The 23,967-nt window shown below is 38.5% G+C and overlaps 1 protein-coding gene across 4 annotated transcripts; it reads right to left on the reverse strand.

The window, feature by feature from the left end:
* Positions 1 to 459: 459 nt before the first annotated feature.
* LOC309976500 (uncharacterized protein) lies at positions 460 to 17,675 on the reverse strand. 4 transcript variants are annotated; one of them, XM_082862114.1, is made up of 5 exons: positions 17,546 to 17,675; positions 16,516 to 16,713; positions 8,882 to 9,008; positions 4,826 to 4,918; positions 460 to 3,555 (listed from the first exon to the last, which is right to left on the reverse strand). In XM_082862114.1, the coding sequence occupies exons 2-5, from the start codon at positions 16,591 to 16,593 to the stop codon at positions 1,223 to 1,225; spliced, it is 2,631 nt and encodes an 876-aa protein (XP_082718240.1). In that variant the 5' UTR covers positions 16,594 to 16,713; positions 17,546 to 17,675; the 3' UTR covers positions 460 to 1,222. The 4 variants fall into 4 exon arrangements, with proteins under 4 accessions (XP_082718240.1, XP_082718242.1, XP_082718239.1 ...); XM_082862116.1 differs by lacking the exon at positions 17,546 to 17,675 and having other exon boundaries at positions 460 to 3,240; positions 16,516 to 17,028; XM_082862113.1 differs by lacking the exon at positions 17,546 to 17,675 and having other exon boundaries at positions 16,516 to 17,028.
* Positions 17,676 to 23,967: the final 6,292 nt, after the last annotated feature.

The raw sequence follows: 23,967 nt of genomic DNA on the forward strand, positions 1-23,967 counted from the left end.
GAAGGGGAGGATGATGGAATTTTAAGCCAGGCAGGCAGGGGAGGGCAGGGCAGGCCTCTGTGAAGATATGCCATTGGAAGAAAGACACAGTGGAGTACCACAGAGATATAATGAGGAACTGTTCTCTTTGAAGAGGGCACTGCAAATGCAAAGGCCCTGAGGCAGGACCTAACCTGATGCGTTTGAGGCACATGGGGGAGAAGGTCCTTGAAGAGTGCATGGAATGAAGATGGGTAGAGAGGAGACAGTGAAGGTATGTTGGGGTTTGTTTTAATGAGTTATTGATTCATTATTGTCATTATAAAGGTCAAGTCATTAAGGAAGGCAAATGAGCTGGAAGCACTATAAAACTGTAACAGCAAAAGGGAGACCGAGGTGAAGAGTTGACTGAGGTGACCTGAACATTCTTACTTCAGAAGCTTTCCTGAAGGTAATGGGAGCTCACAGGACACCATACTGGGGGCTAATTAAGGGTCAGTAAGTCTGGGAGATAATGGTAGTCAACACGAATAGGCAGTCATAATGCAATTATAGGGGTCAGAAGACAATGTGCTGTGTGAAAGTTGAAAACACTCTACTGGTGGCTAATAAGGGGGGGGTACCATTCATGGTGCTAGAGGATAATGGGGGAGTCAACATACACTCTGAGGTTTATATCTGTATACATAAATAATTTTTTTTATTGTGGCATCCCTTTCTTGATAAAAATATGCAATGGGGGATTAGATACGCAGACCATGTTTGATTCAACAGAAGAATGACACAAAAATTCTGTTAGGCAATGTGTTCTGCAACAAACATCTCACAGAACTTAGGGTTTATCGTTATCGTATATATTATGCTGTTCTACCATTCAACTTGTTGGCATATTATCTATTCCACAGTAAGCAGGATTATCATTAGCATGACTTCACATAATGTTTCCAGTGCAGAATTTGCTAACAGTGTTCCGTTACAGTTTTCATGAGAAGGTTTCTTCTAATGTACCAAACTGACAAAGTTCCTTCTCAGTATGAATGCCTCAAGGTTTACTGAGGCTGGTGAAAATATGGGAAGGGGTCCTCCCATTCAGGGTCCTTTCAGAGGTCCTCTTCTGTATAGTAATGTGTGACATTCTGATGGAGCATTTCTAGTTACGATAATATGCACATTTTTCTGTTACACGAATTCCATAATGTAAAATAAAATCTGATCTCACTGAGGTTTTCTCAGAATGTTTCTCTCAAGTGTGAATACTCTGATGCACGCTGAGAACTGATTTCTGAACAAAGCCTTTCCCACAGACTACACACTTATAGGGTTTGTCTCCAGTGTGTGTTGTCTGGTGTTTGTTCAAATTTGATCTGTCAGTGAAGGCCTTCCCACACTCAGCACACACATAAGGCTTCTCTCCTGTGTGAATTCGTTGATGCACCTGGAGCTGTGATTTCTTAGTGAATGATTTACCACAGTCACTGCATTCATAAGGTTTCTCTCCAGTATGAATCCTATGATGTATAATCAGTTCAGACTTTTGTCTGAAAGTCTTCCCACATTCAGAACAAATATAGGGCTTTTCTCCGGTATGAGTTTTCTGATGTTTACTGAGATTTGACCTGCCACTAAAGGCTTTCCCACATATAGCACACACATATGGTTTTTCTCCTGTGTGAATTGGTCGATGCACCAGGAGCTGAGACTTGGAGGTGAAGGATTTCCCACAATCATTGCATTCATAAGGTTTCTCCCCAGTATGAATTCTCTGATGAGTAATAAAGTTTGACTTCCGGATGAAGGCTCTTCCACACTCAGTGCACACATAGGGTTTCTCTCCTGTATGAATTTTCTGATGCACAATGAGTATTGATTTCTGGTTGAAAGCTTTCCCACATTCATGGCATTCATATTGTCTCTCTCCAGTGTGAATTTTCTGGTGTATATTGAGGTGTGACTTCTGGGTGAAGGCTTTTCCACAGGTATTGCATTCATAAGGTTTCTCCCCAGTATGAATTCTCTGATGTGTAATCAAGTCTGACCTTTGTGTGAAGGCCTTGCCACATTTAGGACATATATAGGATTTCTCTCCTGTATGAGTTTTCTGATGTGTAATGAGATTTGACCTGTTGGTAAATGCCTTCCCACATTTAGTGCACATATAAGGTTTCTCTCCTGTGTGAATTCGTTTATGCACGTGAAGTTGTGACTTGGAAGTAAAGGATTTTCCACAATTACCACATTTATAAGGTTTCTCTCCTGTATGAATTATTTGATGCGCAATCAAGTGTGCCTTCTGGATGAAGGCTAGCCCACATTTCATGCATATATATGATTTTTCTCCTGTATGAATTCTCTGATGCACTGTGAGTGCTGACTTCTGAGTGAAGGCTTTTCCACAATCACTGCATTCATAAGGTTTCTCTCCGGTGTGAATTCTCTGATGTATAATCAACTCTGACCTGTACGTAAAGGCCTTACCACATTCAGTACATATGGAAGATTTCTCTCTCATTTGTACTTTCTTATGTGTATTGAGGTTGGAACTATTGTTGAAAACCTTCCCATATTCATTGCATATAGACGGTTTCATTCTTGTGTGAGTTCGTTGATGTACCTGCAGTTGTGACTTGGAAATGAAGGACTTCCCACAGCTACTGCATTCATATGGTTTTTCTCCAGTATGAATTCTTCGGTGCGCAATCAAGTGTGTCTTCTGGATGAAGGCCTGTCCACATTCAATACATATATAGGATCTCTCGCCTGTATGAATTTTCTGATGCATCTTGAGTGTGGACTTCTGCGTGAATGCTTTGCCACAATCACTGCACTCATGGTGTCTCTCTCCAGTATGAATTTTCTGATGTATACTAAGATCTGAGTTATAAGAGAAGCCTTTCCCACATTCACTGCATTCATAGAGTTTTTCTCCAGTATGAATTCTCTGATGCCTGAAAAGAGAAGATACTTGGAAAAAGGCTTTCCCACATTCACTGCACTTATAGGGCTTCTCTCTAGTATGAGTTCTCTGATGTGTAATGAATTCTGGCTTCTGTACAAAAGCCTTCCCACAGTCAATACATACATACAGTTTTTCTCCTGTATGCACTTTCAGATGTACCTTGAGTTGTGACTTCTGGGTGAAGATATTTCCAAATTCAGCACATTCATAAGATTTTGCCCCAGTATGACTTTTCTGATGTTGACAGGATACTTGTTTATAGCTGAGGATTTTTCCACATTGATTATGGCCCCATAATTTCTCTCCTGTTGGAGTATACTCATGTTTAGTACAGGAAGAAATTTTACCATATTCAGTAATCTTATTAACGTTCTTTGATCCACTGTTTCTATTATGACCGTGTAAATCTAAATTATGGCTTAAAGCACTTCCATATAAGTCACACTGATGAGGTCTCTTTGGGGAAGGAATGTTTTGGCTCACATGAATTATTTTTCTGTCTTTATATTCATAATCCCTCTTTATAGTCAATATTTTCTTGATGAAAGCAACATCTCTTAAAGATTTGTTTTCTCTTTGTTGATAGCTCTCTATCTGGTCATCAATCTGCCACAATTCTTCTAGAATAAAATACAATAAAACGTCACTTGTAGCATCACCTTTCCTCTCAATGTAGAAAGAAGTTTTTCAGAAATTCTCTGTGAGGTTTGAAACCGAAACTCTCCTTCTCAAAGGAGAATGAGATGATTTTAGCTCAAAGAGCAGCTAGCAGAGGCAAGAGAAGAGGGTCATATGGTTCATCCAGGTTGAACACAGTGAAAACGGTGAGGGTGGATCATTGGCTGAGAAGACTTGGTGATAGTGGTGATAGGAAACATTCTGGGATACAATTCAGTTTATTTAGAAAATAAACTTTATGAACTCAATGCACTGTGCCAGGAAGTGAAAAAAGGCAAAGAACAAGATATATAGCACAATAATATTTATATAAACTAATAATACATACACCAAGTCACTTTAAATATGAACTTAAAAATATGTTTCTATCATATAAAACAATTGCCTATGATGGGAAGTGAGATGAGTATGGGGAAAAGAAGGAATAATGAATAAATTGAAAAAATAAAATAATAGAGAATCCTTACCCATACTGATGATGATAGTGTGTCCTGAATGAAGACATGATTAAACTCAAACCTCATCATGTGAAGTACAGAAATAAAGCAATTTCAAAAATCAGCCAACCAGGCAGACAGCCCCCAGTCAGTGTGAAGTCTCAAGCAACCTTGGAAGGAAGTCAGAAAGGTACTCCTAAAGGTTAAGCAACAGTGACCTCTAAGTCATCAGTTGGATGAAAGACATGGGGAATGGGAAAGTGAGAAATTTTAAGTCAGTGACTATGGAGAAAAAAGGAAGAGAGCATGATTGGAGATAAAGTTCCAAAGCATCTCACAATGAGAAAGAAAGAAATGAAAGAGGACTAGCAGGAGTGGGAGTGTGTGACATATAGTAACTTTTAAAGAAAGCAAATCCATGAATAGCTGAATACATAAAGAATGAATCTTGGACAATGCGGAAGGCAGAAAGAAAAAAAGAATGTTAGAGAAAAGGAGCATAACCAAGAAAAAAAGAAAATATTTATTGAGGCATATTGGCATGTGATCCAGACGCCAAAAAGCCAAGGAAGAAGACAGTTAGAAACGACAAAGGCATTTTTATAGAAGGCATTTAGTTATTTGAGAGGCCGATATCAAGGGTCCTCAAATAATACAAAAAAATCAGAACCTTCCAGAAGAGTCAGCTTAATAGCATTTCAAAGATGCCAGTCTTTCTCAAGATGGCTGAGATTTACTTCCCTGTCTCCCATCAGTCTGGGTCACACTCACTCACCTGGACAGCTCTGATGTGGGCTCTCACCCTGCAGTGCCCATGGCTCCTTTCCTTGCTCCAACATGAAAACCTCTGTTTCAGGAACTTGATACCCTGTTCATGAGAAATGATAAAGGGTCTGGGTCCAGCTAATTGTGTTACAGAGCCCAACCAATAGTCTTGTTCAATGAGGCTTTGTTCTACAGGAAAGTAACAGTGTAGCTCTGAGAACAGAGTACAGTTAACCCTTGAACAACAGGGCTTTGAACCACATGGGTCCAACTTATAAATGGATTTTACTGAAAATATTGGAAAATCTTTTGGAGATCTGTGACAATTTGAAAAAACTCAGACAAACTTCATAGCCTAGAAATATCAAAAAATATTTTTAAAAAGTTAGGTATGTCATGAATTTTGTAGCCACCTCCTATTGCTATTGCAGTGAGCTCAGTGCTGTAAATATCCACTTAAAATGCCCTGATCATTGCCTCATGAGCAGTCCCTCTCTCCAGTAAATTGTGTATAGCAGTAAAAAGTAATCTCTCTGGGTTCTCACATATGTTTCATGTTTATTGCAATACCATAAACCTTGAATAATATCATGGGACCCATACTAACATACTAAGTGCCACTAGCGATGCTGGAAATGCTCCCAAGAACAGAGAAAATTCATGACGTTACAAGAAAAAGCTGAATTGCTTGATTGAGGTCTGCAGCTGTTGTTGCCAGCCATTTCAAGATAAATGAATTAAGTGTAAAAACCATTGTAAAAAAAAAAAAGAAATACATGAAGCATATACCAGCAGACACAAAAACCCTGCATTTTTTTTTTTTTTTTTTTTTTTTTTTGGCTGCACTGCATGTCTTGTGGAATCCTAGTTCCCCAACTAGGGAGCATTGAATCCAGGCCCTGAGCAGTGAGAGAGTAGAGTCCTAACCATTGGACTGCCAGGGAATTCCCACCATGCACTTTTTGAGAAACACTTTTTTTTATCTTGTATTAAAAATGTAGTTTTTATGTGGGTACAGGATTGTTATAAGAAAAGCATTCCAGGACTTTGCTGGTGATCCAGTGGCTAAGACTCCACGCTCCCAATGCAGGGGGCCTGGGTTCAATCCCTGGGCAGGGAACTAGATCCCACATGCCACAACTAAGAGTTCACATGTGCAACTAAAGACCCTGCATGCCACAACAAAGATCCTGCATGCTGCGACTAAGACCTGGCACAGCCAAATAAATATATTTTTAAAAAAGCATATCTATAGATTCTAATATGATTTGAGAAAAAGCAAAGTCATTATATGGTAACTTAAAGCAAAAGGAAGGTGAAGGGCTTAAAGCTAGAGAATTTAATGCCAGTAAAGGATGGTTTGATAATTTTAGAAAGAGGTTTGACTTTAAAAAGAGATAAGAGAAGCAGCTTCTGATGACCAAAAGGCAGCAGATAAGTTCCTAGATGCCATAAAGAAAATCATTCAGGAGAAAAAAGATATCTGCCTGAACCTGTTTTTAATGCAGATGAAAGTGCCATATTCTGGAAAAAATGCCACAAGGGACTAAGGAAGAGAAGTGAGCACCAGGACAGGAACCTAAATCCTAACTAACTCCCCTGTTTCGTGCAAGTGTAGTCAAGTTTATGATTAGGACAACCCTTATATATAAAGCTGCTAACCCCTAAGCCTTGAAAGGAAAAGATAAACACCAGCTGCCAGTCTTTTGGTTGTAAAACAAGAAGGCCTGAACAACAAGAACTTTCTTTCTGAATTGGTTCCATTGATGCTTTGTCCCTGGAGTCAGTAAGTACCCAGCCAGTAAGGGACTGCCTTTTGATATTGGACAATGTCGCTGGTCACTCAGAACCCCATGAGTTCAACACCAAAGGCATTGAAATGGTCTACCTGCCCCCAAACACAACACCTCTAATTCAGCCCCTAGATCAGGGGGTCACAAGGACCATTAAGGCTTATTACACATGGTAGTCTATGGAAAGGATTGTCAACACTGTGGAAGAGAAACTTGATAGAGAGAACATCATAAAAGGCTGGAAGGATTACACCACTGATGATGCCATCATTGTTATAGAAAAAGCCATGAAAGCCATCAAGCCTGAAACAATAAATTCCTGCCAGAAAAACTGTGTCCAGATGTTGTGTATGACGGCATAGGATTTACAACAGAGCAAATAAGGGAAATCAAGAAAGACATTGTGAATAAGGCAAAAAAGGTGGGGGTGAGAGTGTGGAGGATTATCTTGGAGAAATTTAAGAGCTAATAGACATCACAGCAGAGGTTTGATGAATCTGAGGGCTTTCGAACCAATGCCAGATGATTAGAAAGAAAACATGAAGAAGCAGTGCCAGAAAACAAGTTGACATTAGACAGTCTGGCAGAAGGGTTCAGATTTACTTAAGACTACTTTTGACTTCTTTTACCACATGGACCTTTCTATGATATGGGCACTGAAACTAAAGCAAATGGAGGAAGAAGAGTTGGTATGGTATAGAAATATTTTTAGAGAAATGAAAAAGCAAAAAAGTTAGAAATTATGATGTATTTCCATAATGTTACATCGAGTGTGCCTGTATCTCCTGCCTCCCCTCTTCCACCTCCCCCACTTCTTCCACCTCTGCCATCCCCGAGACAGCAAAACCAACTCCTCCTCAGCCCATTCAATGTGAAGACAACGAGGATGAAGACCTTTATGATGATCCACTTTCACTTAAAAAGGAGTAAAGAATCATCATGCTGTACAGTTAATAAACTTATCTGTTGTGTATACATGTGTCTTCCTGTAAAAATCTAATAACTGTACGGCAAGGACTGTATGAGGAGTTTGTGTGTCATCGTCATCATCATTGACTAAGTATTCATCATGTAGAACACCATGTACCAGACTTGTATTGAGGTGGACAGCCTATCCTTACATAGGCATAAGGTGAGTGCCATTTAATATAAAATTAATAATGTGTTAGTTTTCTTACTGTTTTATAACTCTGCTTTCCAAGAAGTGCATTATTGTACAGTATGCCTCTCTTGTAATTGGAGAAACTGGGTATCAGCCTATCATCACAGGTAAGTGTTTTTTTCTTAATGTAACAATGTTTCCAATACTGCATTATGAATATGACTATAATACTGTATGCCATAAAAATTTTATAACACTTTATTCATTACTGTATAGGCTAGGCTACCATGAAACCATCATATCAATTACACTAGGCTACCATAAAGCAATCATATTGCTACTTTTTCATTATCAATACATGAATCATTCATTACATCTATAAATAAATATGAATTTCTTTTTCACATTACCTTTTCATTTTTGATGTCTAGTGTTGTAATATATATAACATCTATAGTGCTTTGTATCATTTAAGACAATATTGATGTAGGCATTGACAGACGATTCACCTTATAGATGACATAAACTTACGGTATTGATAAATACAGTACAGTAAATGTATTTTCTCTTCCTTATGATCTTCTTAATAACCTTTTCTCTAGCTTGCTTTATTGTAAGAATACAGTATATAATATGTATAACACACAAAATATACGTTAATTGACTATTTATGTTATTGGTAAGCCTTTCAGTCAACAGTAGACTATTAGGAGTTAAGTGCTGGCAAGTCAAAAGTTGTATGTGGGGCTTCCCTGGTGGCGCAGTGGTTGAGAGCCCCCCTGCCGATGCAGGGGACACGGGTTCATGCCCCAGTCCAGGAAGATCCCACATGCCGCGGAGCGGCTGGGCCCGTGAGCCATGGCCGCTGAGCCTGTGTGCCCGGAGTCTGTGCTCCACAACGGGAGAGGCCACAGCAGTGAGAGGCCCGCGTACCGCAAAAAAAAAAAAAAGTTGTATGTGAATTTTCAACTGTGCCAGATCTGCACCACTAACCCTTGTGTTGTTCAAGGGTCAACTGTAAAATTCGGAGTGCCCAAAAGGGATAAAGAATCCTGGACAAATCAAGGACAAAACCATCATATAAGTCAGGTGTCTCACAGCATTCAGCAACTGAGAATAAAAACACTCTTAGTGGGGCCCTTCTTTCAGACACTCAGGTAACTGTGCTTACCTACTGAGAGCAGGTGGCTATAGGTCTCCAGCATCACATCCCGGTACAGGTTTTTCTGATCAAGGTCTAGCTGCTGCCACTCCTCTCTGCTGAAATCTACAGCCACATCCCTGAAGGACACTGATCCCTGTAAGGGCACATTCCTGTTCAGCATGAATAGTTAGTTTTGGGGGATGGAGAGACTATATTTAGGAATATGGAACTTAGGTTTTGTTGTTATTAATTTACCTCCTCTGTTTAAAAACTCACCCCCCATTTCCCTAACATTTTATTATGAAATTTTACAAACATACAGAAAATTTAAAATAATTGTGTAGTGAAAACCTATATAACCACCACTTAGAATCTATCCCTAACAATTTACTCTACTTGTTTTACCACACATTTACCCATCCTTTTACCCATCCATCAATCCATATTACTTTTTTGTGCATTTCAAAGTAAACTATAGATGCCAGTACACTTCCTCCTAAATACTTCAGAATGCAAATCATTAAGTAGAGTATAACATTTTTTAACCTTTTTTAGGTAAGCTTTACATACAATGAAATGCACAAGTCCTCAGAGTACCATCTGAAGTTTTGACAAGTGTATACACCTGTGTAATCCAGGAACTTTTTAAAAAATGGTACTGCATATAGGGTGTATATTAAATATCTAGTTTTACATAATATTTTATGGAAGAAAGAAAGCCAATAAAGAATTTCTGCTATTGTTCTATACTATGGTCAGTCAATTACTCGTTTTTCAAAACTGAAGATTGAAATAGGCTCTCTTGTAGTTTTCTAGCAACTGGATGAATGACCTGTGATACAATTTCTGAGCAATTTAGGACCAGCCATTATGCTAGCCCTGGGAACACAAATATGAATTATTTATGTTTCTAATCTTCTAGCAACTTAAAAGACTTGGAAAATAAACAAGACCTATGTTTTAAAAGAAAAGTAAAAGAAGACACAAGTTTACTAAAGTGTCAAAAAGTAAATCTCTATGTGGAACACACTGAGGTCCCCAAAAAGGAAAAATACATTCCACATGGGGGTGTAAGTTTATTATTAGTTGAGGAATTTAAGTTGGAAGATGAGAAGTATAACACAGAATGGGGAGGTGAGGAAGGTCATTTCCCAGAAAAGACAAGCAAAGGTGTGGCCATAGGAAAATACATGATGAATTTGGAGAATAGCAAATAGCTCTATGTAAATGAAGAGAACTCTGCATGACAAGCCAAGAAGGTGGTTATGGGAAAAACAGTTTGCTCATAGAACAAGTATGAATTTTCCATTTTAAGTAAAGGTAATTAAGGTAGTCAGATTTATATTAAACATTTTTTTGTATAAGATCTGTATTGCAGAATAACCAAATAAATGATGAAGAACAGTTCCTTACAAAATGATTTCTGGCTAATAAATGAAGAAGTTAGGATAGAATTAGAATACTATCATCTCATAACTCCCAATGAAATAATGAGTTTAGACAATAATCATTAAGGGTTGCTCAACTGTTTCAGGTGAAAGGCTGAAGAGAAGTTTAAAATGGAATGAGTCAGCTATTAACAATGGCATCCACTCATCAATTTTAACATCACAAAAAGAGAGATAACCATGTATTATGTGCCTCCTGACATGATATAGTAATTAATTTCATACCACCCATTAAGTACTTTTACAAAATATAAAGAAAAATACAACCTGAATCTCATTAAGCCTCCAGATCCAACAAATCATTCATAGGTAATATGAAGTATAGAGGAATATGTTGAACAATATCAAGACCAAAACATGAGCTAAATCCAGAAGGCAGAAAATGACCTGTTTCTTCAAAAAATAAATTACAACAGAAAAAATATGGAGGAGAATCTTTATTAAAAGAGACTTCAGAGTCATACTAACCAAATGCAACTTGTGGACCGTGTCTGGCTCTTAATTAAAGCAAACCAACATTAAAAAGATATTTATGGCATGTTTCAAATTCAAATAATAACTGGGTATCAGATGATACCTAGGAATTATTGATATTATGTTTTAGGTGTGATAATGGCTTAATGGTTATGTCAAACAAAAAGGAAGAAAAAAAGAATTCTCATCTCTTAGAGATATACATCAAAGTAGTCACAGATAAAATGGTTTTGGGGATTTACTTTAATCTAGCAGCTGGGAAGGAGGGTAGTTTTAGACAATATAAGAATGACAGAATGTTGATCACTAATAAAGCTGAGTGATAGGTACAATAGATACATGGGCTGCTTATACTATTCTCTTTACTCTTGAATACATTTACATTTTTTTCATAGCAAAATGTTTTTTAAAAAACATGACCTTCCATATTAAAAAAATCTAATCTGGAAATGCATAATTGAAGGAATGGCTATTTCCACCTGAAGTCAAACACTTAAAAAAGGGATCTATAGGGACCTGAACAGCCCACACTCAGTAAATTATAGAAATAATAGACAGAGTATTATCAATGATATAGAAAAACAAACAACAGGATCTAATCAATATTTATAGAATACTCCAACCAACAACAGCAGAATACACATTCTTTTCAGGCATCCATAGAACAATGACCAAGACAGACCATATCCTAGGCTGTGAAATAAATCTCAACTGGAAAGAAATGAAATAATATAAAGTATATTCTCTGAAAATAATGGAATCAAACTAAAACTCAATAACAGAAAGACAACAGAAAAATCTCCAAAGGAATTATATTAGAAAACAGTAACAAAAGCTATCTGGAAAGTCTGGAAATATCTGGAAATTAATCAACACACTTCTAAATAACCTATAAGTCAAAGAGGAATCCTCAAAAGAAATCTAGAAAATACATAGAACTGTAAAAAAGTGAAAATACAATGTATCAAAATCTGTGGGATGCTGAAAGGGAAATTTATAGAAAAGGGGAAACAAATGATCCAAGTAAAAAATGGGCAGAGAATCTGAATAAGACATTTTTCCAAAGAAAATATACAGATTGCCAACAGATAATGAAAACGTGCTCAACGTCACTAATGATCAGGGTAATACAAGTCAAATTCACAATGAGATATCACCTTACACCTGTCAGAATGTAACAACAAAAAAACCCCACAAACCCAAGAAATAATAAGTGCTGGAAAAGATGTGGAGAAAAGGGAATCCTTGTGCACTACTGGAAGAATGTCAACTGGTGCAACCACTATGGAAAATACTATGGAAGCTCTTCAAAAAATTAAAAATAGAACTGCCATATGATCCAGCAATTCTATATCTAAGTATTTATCCAAAAGAAATGAAAATGTTAACTTGAATAAATATACACACCCCCACGTTCACTGCAGCATTATCCACAATGGCCAAGACATGAAAGCGACCTAAGTGTCCAATGATGGGTGAATGGATAAAGAAAATGTGGTATTTATATATGCATTGGAACATTATTCAGCCATAAAAAAGAAGGAAATCTTGCCATTCTCAACAGCATGGATGGACCTCAAGGGCATTATGCTAAGTGAAATAAGTCAGACAAAGAAGGACAAATACCTCATGATCTCACTTTATGTGGAATGTAAAAAAACCAGCAACTGAAGTCATAGATACAGAGAATAGACTGGTGGTTGCCAGAAACAGGGGGCGGGTGATGGGTAAAATGGGTGAAGGTGGTCAAAAGTATAAACTTCCAGGTATAAAATAAGTCACGGGGACGTAATGCACAGCATGGTAACTATAACTATAGTTAATACTGGATAGTATATTTGAAAGTTGCTAAAAGAGATCTTGAAGGTTCTCAACACAAGAGAAAATATTTGTAACTATGTGTAGTGATGAATGAGAACTAGATTTATCATGGTGATAATTTCACAATATATACAAATATTGAATAATGTTGTATACCTGAAAATAATATGTTATACGTCAAGTACACATCAATTTTTTAAAAAAGGAAAGGGGAAAGGTCTCAAGTCAATAATCTAAATTCCTACCTCAAGAAACTAGAAAAAGAAAAGCAAAATAAACCCAAAGCAAGCAGAAAGAAGAAAATAATAGAAAACAGGTATCAAGGAAATTGAAAACAAAATTTTAAAAAACTAGAGAGAAATCAATAAAACACAATGTAGTTATTTTGAAAAAAATCAATAAAATTGATAAATCTTGTTGACTGACCTAGTAGTCAACCAGACTGACAAAGATAAAAAGATACAAATTACCAATGTCAGGAATGAATATCATTACAGATATGGCAGCCATTAAAAGAAAAATAAGGGAATACAAAAATTCTATGCTAATAGAGTCAGCAACTTAGAAGAAATGGACCGATTCCTCAAAAACCACAACTACCAAAACTCAACATTATGAAATACATAAGTTGATAATCCCATAAACCATTAAATTAAATTAAAATAATAATTTAAAAGCTCCTGGAAAAAAAAGTCTCCAGGCCCAGATAGTTTGGTTTTTTTTTTTGCTGCACCGTGTAGCATGCAGGATCTTAGCTCCCCAACTAGGGGTCAAACCCGTGCCCCTTGCAGTGGAAGCAGAGTCTTAACCACTGGATCACCAGGGAAGTCCCGAGATAGTTTTACTAGAGAATTCTACTAAACTTCTAAAGAAGAGTTAGTCTCATTTTTACACAATCCCATCCAGAAATTAAAAGAAGAGGAAACACTTCCCAACTAATTTTTGGGGGCCAGTATTATTACGCTGATACCAAAGCACTACAAAGACAGTACCAAAAAGAAAACTACAGACCAATATCTCTTGAGAACTTAGATGCAAACATCCTAAATGAAATACTGCCAAATTGGATCCAGCAATGAATAAAAAGAATCATGCATCACAATAAACTGGAATTTATGGGAGAATTCTCTGTACTATATTCTGCATGCCCTTTGAATCTATAATTATTTCAAAATAAATAAAACGTTGAAAAAATATATTGAAAGTTTATTTATTCTCATAACAGAGCATTTTGAAATGGGCAAGACCAGAAAATAAGTCACGAGAACCACTGCACAATTCAGGTGAGAGAATACAAATTTCTTACTTATCTAAAGTAAGGCTGTAGTAAGGCTATAGAAGAGACTGGTACTAATTATTAAGGGGGTAAAAGTGATACCGAGTGTGAAGGTGAGAAAAAAGGACTCAGATAACTCTCAGTCATCAGTTTTGTGTTGCTGTAGATTCTGAGGTCACAGATGAATTTAAGGACTAGAGGAGGGGGCTGGGGGAAAAAGATAAATAATATATTTTGTACATACTAAGATTTAAGTGATAAGACATATACAAGGATGGACTCTAGGCAGGTGGATAGAGAGCTAGTAGGGAGATGATGATTCAGGAGTTGAATATATAGAGCAGGTCACTGAATTCAGGGTAGGGAATGAGCATGCAGGAAGGACAGGACAGAGAAAGTATTAAGGATAAGTATTAAAGATAGTTGTGGTTTTTAATGTCTAAAATTGTGATGCTTGAAAGCTATCTTTTTTTTTTTTTTTTTTTTTGTGGTACGCGGGCCTCTCACTGTTGTGGCCTCTCCTGTTGCGGAGCACAGGCTCCGGATGCGCAGGCTCAGCGGCCGTGGCTAATGGGCCCAGCTGCTCTGCGGCATGTGGGATCTTCCCCGACCGGGACACGAATCCATGTCCCCTGCATCAGCAGGCGGACTCTCAACCACTGCACCACCAGGGAAGCCCAAAAGCTATCTTTTTTATTTCTTCATTTAACTATGTTCAGAGATTACAGTTTGCTTCTTTGTGATGTGTTGATTCTGTTTATGGGGCTTAGAACATTGTCATTTCTTTGAAAATGTTCCTTATATACTTGAAAAGAATACATATACTCTAATTTTTCTCTTTCATACACTTGCATATTCACAACCTACTCACATCAAAACCCTGGCCCCTAAACCCTATGTCATCAAGAATTAAATGGGGAATCAAGAAGATGTCATATTCGTAGTTTTGACTCCACACCAAATGAGGTTCTTATAAACAATCTGTCCAGGAAAAATCTCCTTACTCAAAGATAACAATAAAAATCTCCTAATGTACAAAGATACTATAAGCAAAAAGAATGAAAAAAAAAGAGAGAGAGTAAAAGGAACATGCTAGAAATAAATTGCCACACAATAAAACACATTCACCATGAATTCAAGGAATTCACTAAAACAATCAACTACTTAATGAAATAAATAGAGATATGAGTCCAAAGAAGAAATAATGAAAAAACAGGTTAAGAAAATGGTTATTTAAATTTTTGGAAAAAAAAAAGGGCAGAACTCAGTAAAGAAGTAAAAAAGAAAGAAAAAGTAGCACAGAAATGAAGTTCTCTCTGAAAGCAATAAAAACATTCTATGAAAACACAAAAAGTGGCAAGAGCAGATTAAGACAAGTAAGCAACATGAAATGGAAATAAGGACTTTTAAAGTAAAATAGAAAAAAAAACAAAAATAGAGTTTAATAAAAATATCCAACAAACAAAAGAATCCTTGAAGTAGTAGTATAGAACTCTTATCATTATTCACACTACAAATTTAATAGATATTGTCTAAAAGAGTAAAAGATTTAGTTCAAAAAGTTAATGCGATAAGGGTGACACTAAGAGAACTAACCAAACAAAAAAGAATCTAAACCCTCCTAATTACCAGAATGACACAGAAACAAAAGCAAAAAATACAGAGTATACAGTGAAAGATACATAAAAGAAACATCCACATCAGAAGTGTAACATAAAAAGCATCTTTCCACTGCTGTACAGAGAAATGCACAAGGACTCCAAAGGCTGACAGTAAAAGGATAAGCAAAAGGCATATTTGGATATGCCAACATAAAGGAAATAACAGCCTCCATCTTAATATCAGACAGAGCTGAATTCTAAGAAAAGATATTAAACAGGACAAGGACACAATCCAAAATGAACTTGAGATGTCATTACTATCACTGCAACAAATTACATAGCATCAAAATTTATAAACAGAAACTATAGGCAATACAGATAGAAATATACTCATGGTGGGAAACTTTAAATAATATCTCTCAGCTCCAGGAGATAAAGAGGAAAAAACAAGCCATACTGTAAAAACCTCCTAACTACATATTTTATTGATAACAAAGTCCATATCTGGAAATATTCTTTTCAAGTGACTCTGTAACATTTAGAAATATTAAACATAAAATTTGCACACATACACAAAGTTAACATTCCAAAAGCAGAATAAAATCAATGCAAACAAATCTCTCCAAAGGTGCAATCCTAATTTTATTAAAAGGAGAATTTTTTAAGTAAAAATCTTAACAACTACAAGTGAAAACATGGTAAATGGTAATTAAAGATTTGATGGGAAATTTAGTATGTTCCTAGAAATCCACCCTTTCATCTAGATTTTAAATTGAGATAAGTTATTTTTCTAGATTACTTTTGAACATTGTTTTGCTGTGAGTAGTTAATACATTTGATTTCTGAATTTATGTTCACAATTTTCAGTTCTTTTACTGTCATTGATGGGTTTAGACATCAAGGTTAATATGGTAAACAAAATAAAACAAACACCAAAAACAATGTTGGGAATAATTTTAGATATCTTTACACAAAACTTTGTTGTAAAAATCAAACTACTCCCAGAATGAATTTCCACCCCCTGGAATTCCTCCTCCTCACCTCACATGAGCTGCCATGTTCCTCTGGAGCCAGGCCCAGGGATTTCTGGTGAGAGGTCCAATTAGCTGGCATGGTCATGCTGGGTCTCAACCTTTATTCTCTCAGGAGCCTAAAGTTTGGTGGACATCTGTAAACTCAAGCAGAGCTGCTAAGAAGAGGTGAGGTGGAATCTGGAGGAAGATCTGACCCAGGGGTTCCCTGGAAAGATAATGTCCACATGGTCAGTCATCACATATACATCTCCAGTGAACTCCAAGGTGTAGTTTCCTGAGCTAGACACCACAGGATAGTGGTTCTCAAGCTTGAGTGTGCATTCGAATCACCTGGAAGGTTTGTTAAAATACAGTTAAAAATCCCCACACTCCCACCGTTTCTGATTCAGTAGGTGTAGGGTAGGGCCTGTCTCAGACTATTCGGGTTGCTTTAACAAAATACCACAGACTGGGTAGCTTATAAACAACAGAAATTTATTGCTCACAGCTCTGGAAGCTAGGAAGTCCAAGATCAAGTCCATGATCACGTTTTGATGAAGGCTCTCTTCCTGGTTCATAGCCAGCACCTTCTAGCTGTGTCTTCACGTGGTGGAAGGGGCTATGAAGCTTTGTGGGGTATCTTTTATAAGAGCACTAATCCCATTCATCAGGGTTCTACTTTCATGACCTAATCATCCCCCAAAGGCCCCATCTTCTAATACCATACTTTTGGGTATTAGAATTTCAACATATGAATTTGGGGAGAACAAACATTAAGATCATAGCAAGGCCCAAGAATCTGCATTTCTAACTAGTACCCAGGTGATGCTAATGCTACTGTTCCAGGAACCATACTTTGAGAACCAGTGCTGTGGAGAACATGAAGTTTAACAAAACCTGTGATAGGTTATTAGTCATGGTAAAATATGGGAAAAAAACATGAGATATGGAGTGACATTACTGAAGATTTGAATTGCAGCTCTGCTACTTTTTGGCTATGAGAAAATGAATAAGTTATTTTTAGCTTTAGTTTCAAAAATGAGAATGAAAGTGCCTACCTCATAGAGTTACGAAAATGAAATGAGATGATGCTTATAAAATACTCAACACTTCCCTGGAATACAAAAAGCATCCAATAAATATCTGCAATTACTATGCACTATTAGATATTAAAAGTTAATATAATAAACAATATAATCAAAGCAAGTAAAACAACAGACAATACTGATTTAGGTATGTGACAAAAGTGACATTCAGGGTTTCCCTGGTGGCGCAGTGGTTGAGAGTCCGCCTGCCGATGCAGGGGACACGGGATCGTGCCCCGGTCTGGGAGGATCCCACATGCCGCGGAGCGGCTGGGCCTGTGAGCCGTGGCCGCTGAGCCTGCGCGTCCGGAGCCTGTGCTCCGCGACGGGAGAGGCCACAGCAGTGAGAGGCCTGCGTACCGGAAAAAAAAAAAGTGACATTCAATTGAGTGTACACAAGACATTCATTGCATAAATGCTGCTGACATAACTGGCCTTCCACCTGGAACAAAACAAACTAGATCTCCACTGCACACTATACATTAGACTGAGTTCCAACATGAGTAAATATTTTAAGTATATGTATTTTAAAAATCTCAAAGAATATTAAAATAAATTTTAGGAGTATACGTTTGTATAACATTCTGTTGGAGTCAGAGTGATCTTATTGTACATGAGAGAAAACCCAGAAACTATAAAAGAAAAACCAAATATTTCTGATTCGATATTTCCTAATTATATGTTAAAATACACCTAATAAAAATAAAAATGAAGATATATACACAAAAGTTTCAATATGTGATGACAGGTTATCCTTATTGTTAAAAAAAAAAAAATCTAGCAATCAAGTGGAAAAAAAATAAAAGCCCAGGGGAAAAAAAAGACAAAGGACATGAAAATTCACAGAAAAGTAAATTTAGATGGCAATTAACCCAAAAGGTGCCAACATTACTGACGGGAAAGTGCATTAGACCAATCAGACATAATTTTCCCTCAGAACTGTAAAAACTTTTTTTTAAATGCTGGAAAGCATTTTGGAAAATGAGCTCTTTTATAAATTGCTGGTGGGTGCTTAAATTGCTATAATATCTTTTGAGTTATTTAGTTATATCTATTATTGAAAATACACATAACTGCTCCTAATAATAGTTCCAAATATATAAAGCAGAAACTGGTTGAAGGAAGGGCAAGAGGATAAATAACCTTTCCAGTGTGAGTTTACCTTTCTCGGTAATTAATTAAGCAGACAAAATAATATATATAATGCAATCTATATGAAACAATACAATACAATTAATAAAGAATACAATTGTTTTTATGTAATAGATATGACATTTATGAAAACTGACCCTGAACTGGGCCATAAGCAATTTTTACACTCGAGCGTCACCCAGAGGCATTATTTGAAATAGAGAATGCCCTTCTAAATAATTCATGGGTCAAAGAAAACATTAACTGAAATTCAAAAAACAAAAACCCAAACACTGAAATGGGAGCAATAAAGAAAATGCTTGTGAGTATTTAAAAAGCAAGCTCATCACAGACCCCATAGATTCCCCATGCTGACGCCCCAGGCCCTATCACTGACCACAGATTCCCATCACTGGGCCCCCAAATCCCAATCACTCATCTCAGAGATATTCACCATTGCCCAGGACCCCATCACTGACCTCTCTCTGACACCCAATAACGGATGCCACAGACCCCACCCCCCACCACTGAATCCCCAAACCACCATCACTAACTCCACGGACAAGCCTTCCATCATTGACTCCACAGAATTCCTAATTAAGAGCAACCAAAATCACCTCAGAGACCTCTCGGCGTTAACGTATGAAGATGCTCCTGACACAAGCAGCAAAAACGCCTCCGAGAGCCACTTCCGCTTCCAGTCGGGCCTCTAGCACCATACGGACTGTTGGTATTGCGCATGCTCTGAATTACCCTGGAAGCCGCATTCCGCCAACAGTCAACACGGCGAAGAGACTTTGTTAGGGACCTTGCGCAGTTTCCCTGAGAGGCGCTGTTGGGCAGAGAACATGGCTGCACCCAGTGTGCTTCTGCGCGCGGGCCGCCATCTTGGAAGCGTATCCGTTCCGTACAGCGAAGGAAGAGGCCTCCTGCGGGTTTTTAGAGCGAGGCAGGGGTTGCCACAGAGCATGTGGGAGTGTGGCCCTGGACTAGGTGGGCTTCCGGGAGGAGGAAGGTATTGGAGATGGGGTCCCGAGCTCCATGTTATGTTTAGAAAAACCTAAATTGCCCCTCAGGAATCAGCACCACGTGGAGAGCAATTACCTGCTTGGAGAAACCACCAGGAAAGAAAAATGTCACCAAGGGAGAAGGACAAACGTCTTAAGTACCAAGGCTGGATCCTGGGAGAAACCACCAGGAGATGAGGGGGGGAAAGTCAGGGTGCTACAATCCACTTTTCGGAGAATGGAGAGGTCCGCCCCTGGACAAAAACACTTGGCAACAGAGAAATGTCAGAACGGGCAATCCGCTGCAGGAAAGGTGGTACGGCCCTTAACGTGAGAAAGAACTGGGGGAAATAGGGTAGAACTCAGAGTAGTCCTATCCTTTCCAGAGAGATACAGCCATAGGAAGTTGTCACCTTCTAAAGGTCTGGTGGGGCGAATGGAGACTTGATAAATCCCCATTAATCTTCGTTAGCCTTCACCTTAACTACTGCAAGTAAAACAATAGTAGGCAGCAATAATAAAAAATAAATAAAAAATAAATAAAAAATAATAAAAAATAACGGTTTTTAAGATGGTCAACATGTGACTAAAAGCACTTAAGGAAAACTGCTATTTTTATTTATTTGTAAATTAAAATCTAAGTAATAACAATGTCCTTACTATATAAATGAAGCCTTAAGTCCAGTCTGACTGCTCCCTTAGCTTCTCCTATATGGAAATTCTGGAGCAGCTAACACTCTGCCTGTTACCATAGCACAAGTCGTGTGCTGACACACCGTGAGGCCACATAATACCAAAACGTCAGAGTTTGGAACAGAGAAAAGGTTACTGCAGGGCCGTGCAAGGAGATAGGTGGCTCATGCCTTTAAAAACACCCCAAACTCTCTAAAAGCTTTCAGCAAAGCCCTTTTATAGGATAGGTGAAGGAGGGGCATGCTTAGTTGTTGGAAGCTTCTTGGTGTCAGATCCTCTGTTCTTGAGATGAGGTCAAAGTCAGGTAACGATGTTCCTGTAAATCTCCACCAAACAAATGTTACTCTCTGTTCTGACAAGAAAGGGAAAGGTCCCAAGGCACAACTTTCAGCCTTCGGGGCCCAGGCCTGGCTAAGAGAAGGGGGTCTGTGTGTGTGTGGGGGGGGAATTACCCTGCCCTGGAGTGTTCTTCCAGCACCCAGTCTGGGTCCTCCCGCCAGTGCCCAGGCCTGGCTGAAGAGGCAGTTCTCAGTTGGTGGCTCCCTCAGGGCGAGCTCCTCAGACCCTGTCTAGCTGCTGTCATCGCTGAGGGAGCCAGGCCCCCAGGACCCAGCTGGCCCTCAGGCTCCTCAGGCCGCCCTAACAGTGGGGGCCAGGTCCCACAGACCGTCTCCCATGCAGACTGCCTGTGCCATTAGGTCGCAGAGGCAGGGACGCAGGAGAGGTTCGCCACCACCTCAGGGTCTGGGCCCGGCCAGTGGGTGGTCTTGGCAAGGGCTCTGGAGCCCTGTAGGACACAGCCCCAGCCTGTTCCCTGGGCCCCCCAACTCACCCGCCAGCTCGAGGCCGGATGAGCTGGAAGGCGCCCGGCAGAGGACCTGGATTTCCCTCTTACCTCACTCTCCACCTGACGACCCCGACTCCCGCAACGTTTGGCTCAGTGCCCCTCTAATGGTCACCTGTGGACAGTTCCTTGCTTGGGGGAGGGGCCCACTGCGGCGCCGACCAGTGGCTGAGCAGGACCTCTTATGGTGCTCTAACCTTCTGCATTATTGGTCTCGGGGTAACTGTTGCCTGGTAACGGGGTGCGGGGTAACAGAGGGCTGCACACTTCAGCACTGTATTACATCCCCACCCCCATCCCCTGCTTTTGGGGGACTATGGGTGGGAGTTGTAAAGACAGTAGTTAACAATACTGTATCGTATACTTGTAATTTGCTAAGAGAGTAGATCTTAAATATTCTTACCACACACACATTAAAAAAAAGGTAATTATGTGAGGTGATGGATGTGTTAACTAACCTTATCATGGAAATCATTTCTCAATATATCCATGTATCAAATCATCACGTTGTACATCTTAAATTTACACAATGTTATATGTCAATTATATCTCAATAAGGCTGGAAAAAATACATAAATTATCTGAATTATAATAACTCCTATATGGTTTACTTAATTTCAATCCCACCACCTGTGGCAGAGACAGCTACATGCTACCCAATATACTATCTTTTTTATCTTAAATAACAGAATTCAGATTTTAATTGAAGCAGCAATGTGCTCAGCTGAAGGATTATCCTGCCTCTCTTGAAGCTGGGTGTGTCCATGTGATTAAGTTTGGGTCCCTGAGATGGAAGCAAAAGTGTTGTGTTCTACTTTCTGTGATATTTCCTGAGAAGACTGCTTGAAGAGAGGGGATCCAAGTGAGAGGTCAACACTTTTTATCCTCTACAACCTTTTTCTTCCTTCCTCCTTCCCAGAATGCGTATGTGTTTGCTGTAGTGGCAGTGGGCATTTCAGATCATGAGGTGACCTTGAGGATGGAAAGGTCAAAGAAAAATTGCACTGAACAATTTAAACAGGCAAGGAAGACTTTATCCAGACTATTGCAATAGGGATCGAGTCTATTCTAGTAGGAGAGAGAATGAACTCAACTCCAAATACAATAGGGACAGCTTGGGATTTATAGCCAATAGGCAGGTCGAGGGAGTCAGTGGATGGAAAATTACTAAGAGGAACTTGGTTAGGTATCAAGAGTTGGGGAGATTCTTGTTAAACTGGTTTGGCAGTCGGCCAAGGACAGAAGGCCAAGGATAAGGTCTACTCCAGAAGAGGGCTCAGAGATTGTAACAAGGAAGAGTTGGACTACACGTTGGTTCTGTTTCTTTTGCTTTAATCTTTGCTTTCTGCTGCTTTTGTTCACTAAAAGGATACTGTCTGTGCATAATGGCCTGCCCTGGGGAATACTGCCTTTGTTCAGGGAAACATCCGGAACCTGTTCCACCTGTGGATGGCTACAAGAAAGAAGAAATTAACACATCCCCTCCCCGAGGCTGGCCATTCTGGCCATTCTGGGTGATATTTGCAAAACGTATGGCCTTTTTACTTTACTTCCTCCTCTCTGTGCTATAAAAGAAACTGGCACCCAAACCCCAAAAAGATGGTTATTTTGAGACTTTAGTCTGCCACGGGCCTAAAATAGTAATTCTATGTTTAAAATTTTGAGTTCTGTCAAACAGATTTCTAAAAAAACTGCCCCACTTGACATACTCACCAGCAGTGTATAAGGTTTCCAACTTTTCCATGTCCTTGCCAACACTTGCTATTATCTTCTTTATTATAGCCATCCTAGTGGGTGTGAAGTGGTGAGGTTTTATTCTTAATAGCAAAAATTTTTTGAGACAATCTCGATGTTTATCATTGGGATTTTGGTTAAATAAATGATAGCAAATCCATACAACAGAATACTATGAAACTAAAAATTTGTGATCCAGACTTATAGTTACAAACAAGAAAAGTTGTCCATGATACAGTAAAGTATGCACATTGCAAACCTGCAATTTTCTCTAGTTGGTACAAGTTTGCATTTTCTTATATTTTACTAAGTATTTATTAATTTTAAAAGTAAAAAAGAATAATGCTATAGTATTTCCGTAAAGAACAGGGATTTACTTCTACCAAATTAACTGATGGTAAAAAAGAACAGAATTTTTTTTTGCGGGCAGAGAGGAAAGAGGTAAAAGCTAACAAACCAGAGGAACAGGAAACTTGACTCTGAAAAGTTAATCTGTTTAAGAATAAATGCTTACAGCACTAGTCCATAATAATGGTAAAAGAAGAATTAGTCTATAAATGTTGCTTGATAAGAAGGCAATTTGTTTTATTTTGCTTTTTTTTTGGCTGCGCTGGGTCTTCGTTGCTGTGCCCCAAGGCAGTGGGATCTTAGTTCCCCGACCAGGGATCGAACTCGTGTCCCCTGCATTGGAAGACGGATTCTTAACCACTGGACCACCAGGGAAATCCCAAGAAGGCAATTTGGACTAACCTCATACCGTATGCTATTTCAAGAAAATAATTTATTAAAATTAACTTTCAAACAAATGTGACCATGTTCTAATAAAAATAGAGAATGGCTGGTGAGAGTATCTGAGCACATATGCTAAAAACTTCGTTTTTTTCCAACATGTTTTTTCAAGTTGATAATAAAAGTAAATCCTTGAATAAATGCTTAAAGATTATGAAAAACCCATGACCCTCCTCTGCTGCAGCTGTAGAGAACAT

This window comes from Leucopleurus acutus (assembly GCF_964270905.1).
Source record: "Leucopleurus acutus genome assembly, chromosome: 20".
NCBI classification, from domain to species: Eukaryota; Metazoa; Chordata; class Mammalia; order Artiodactyla; family Delphinidae; genus Leucopleurus; species Leucopleurus acutus.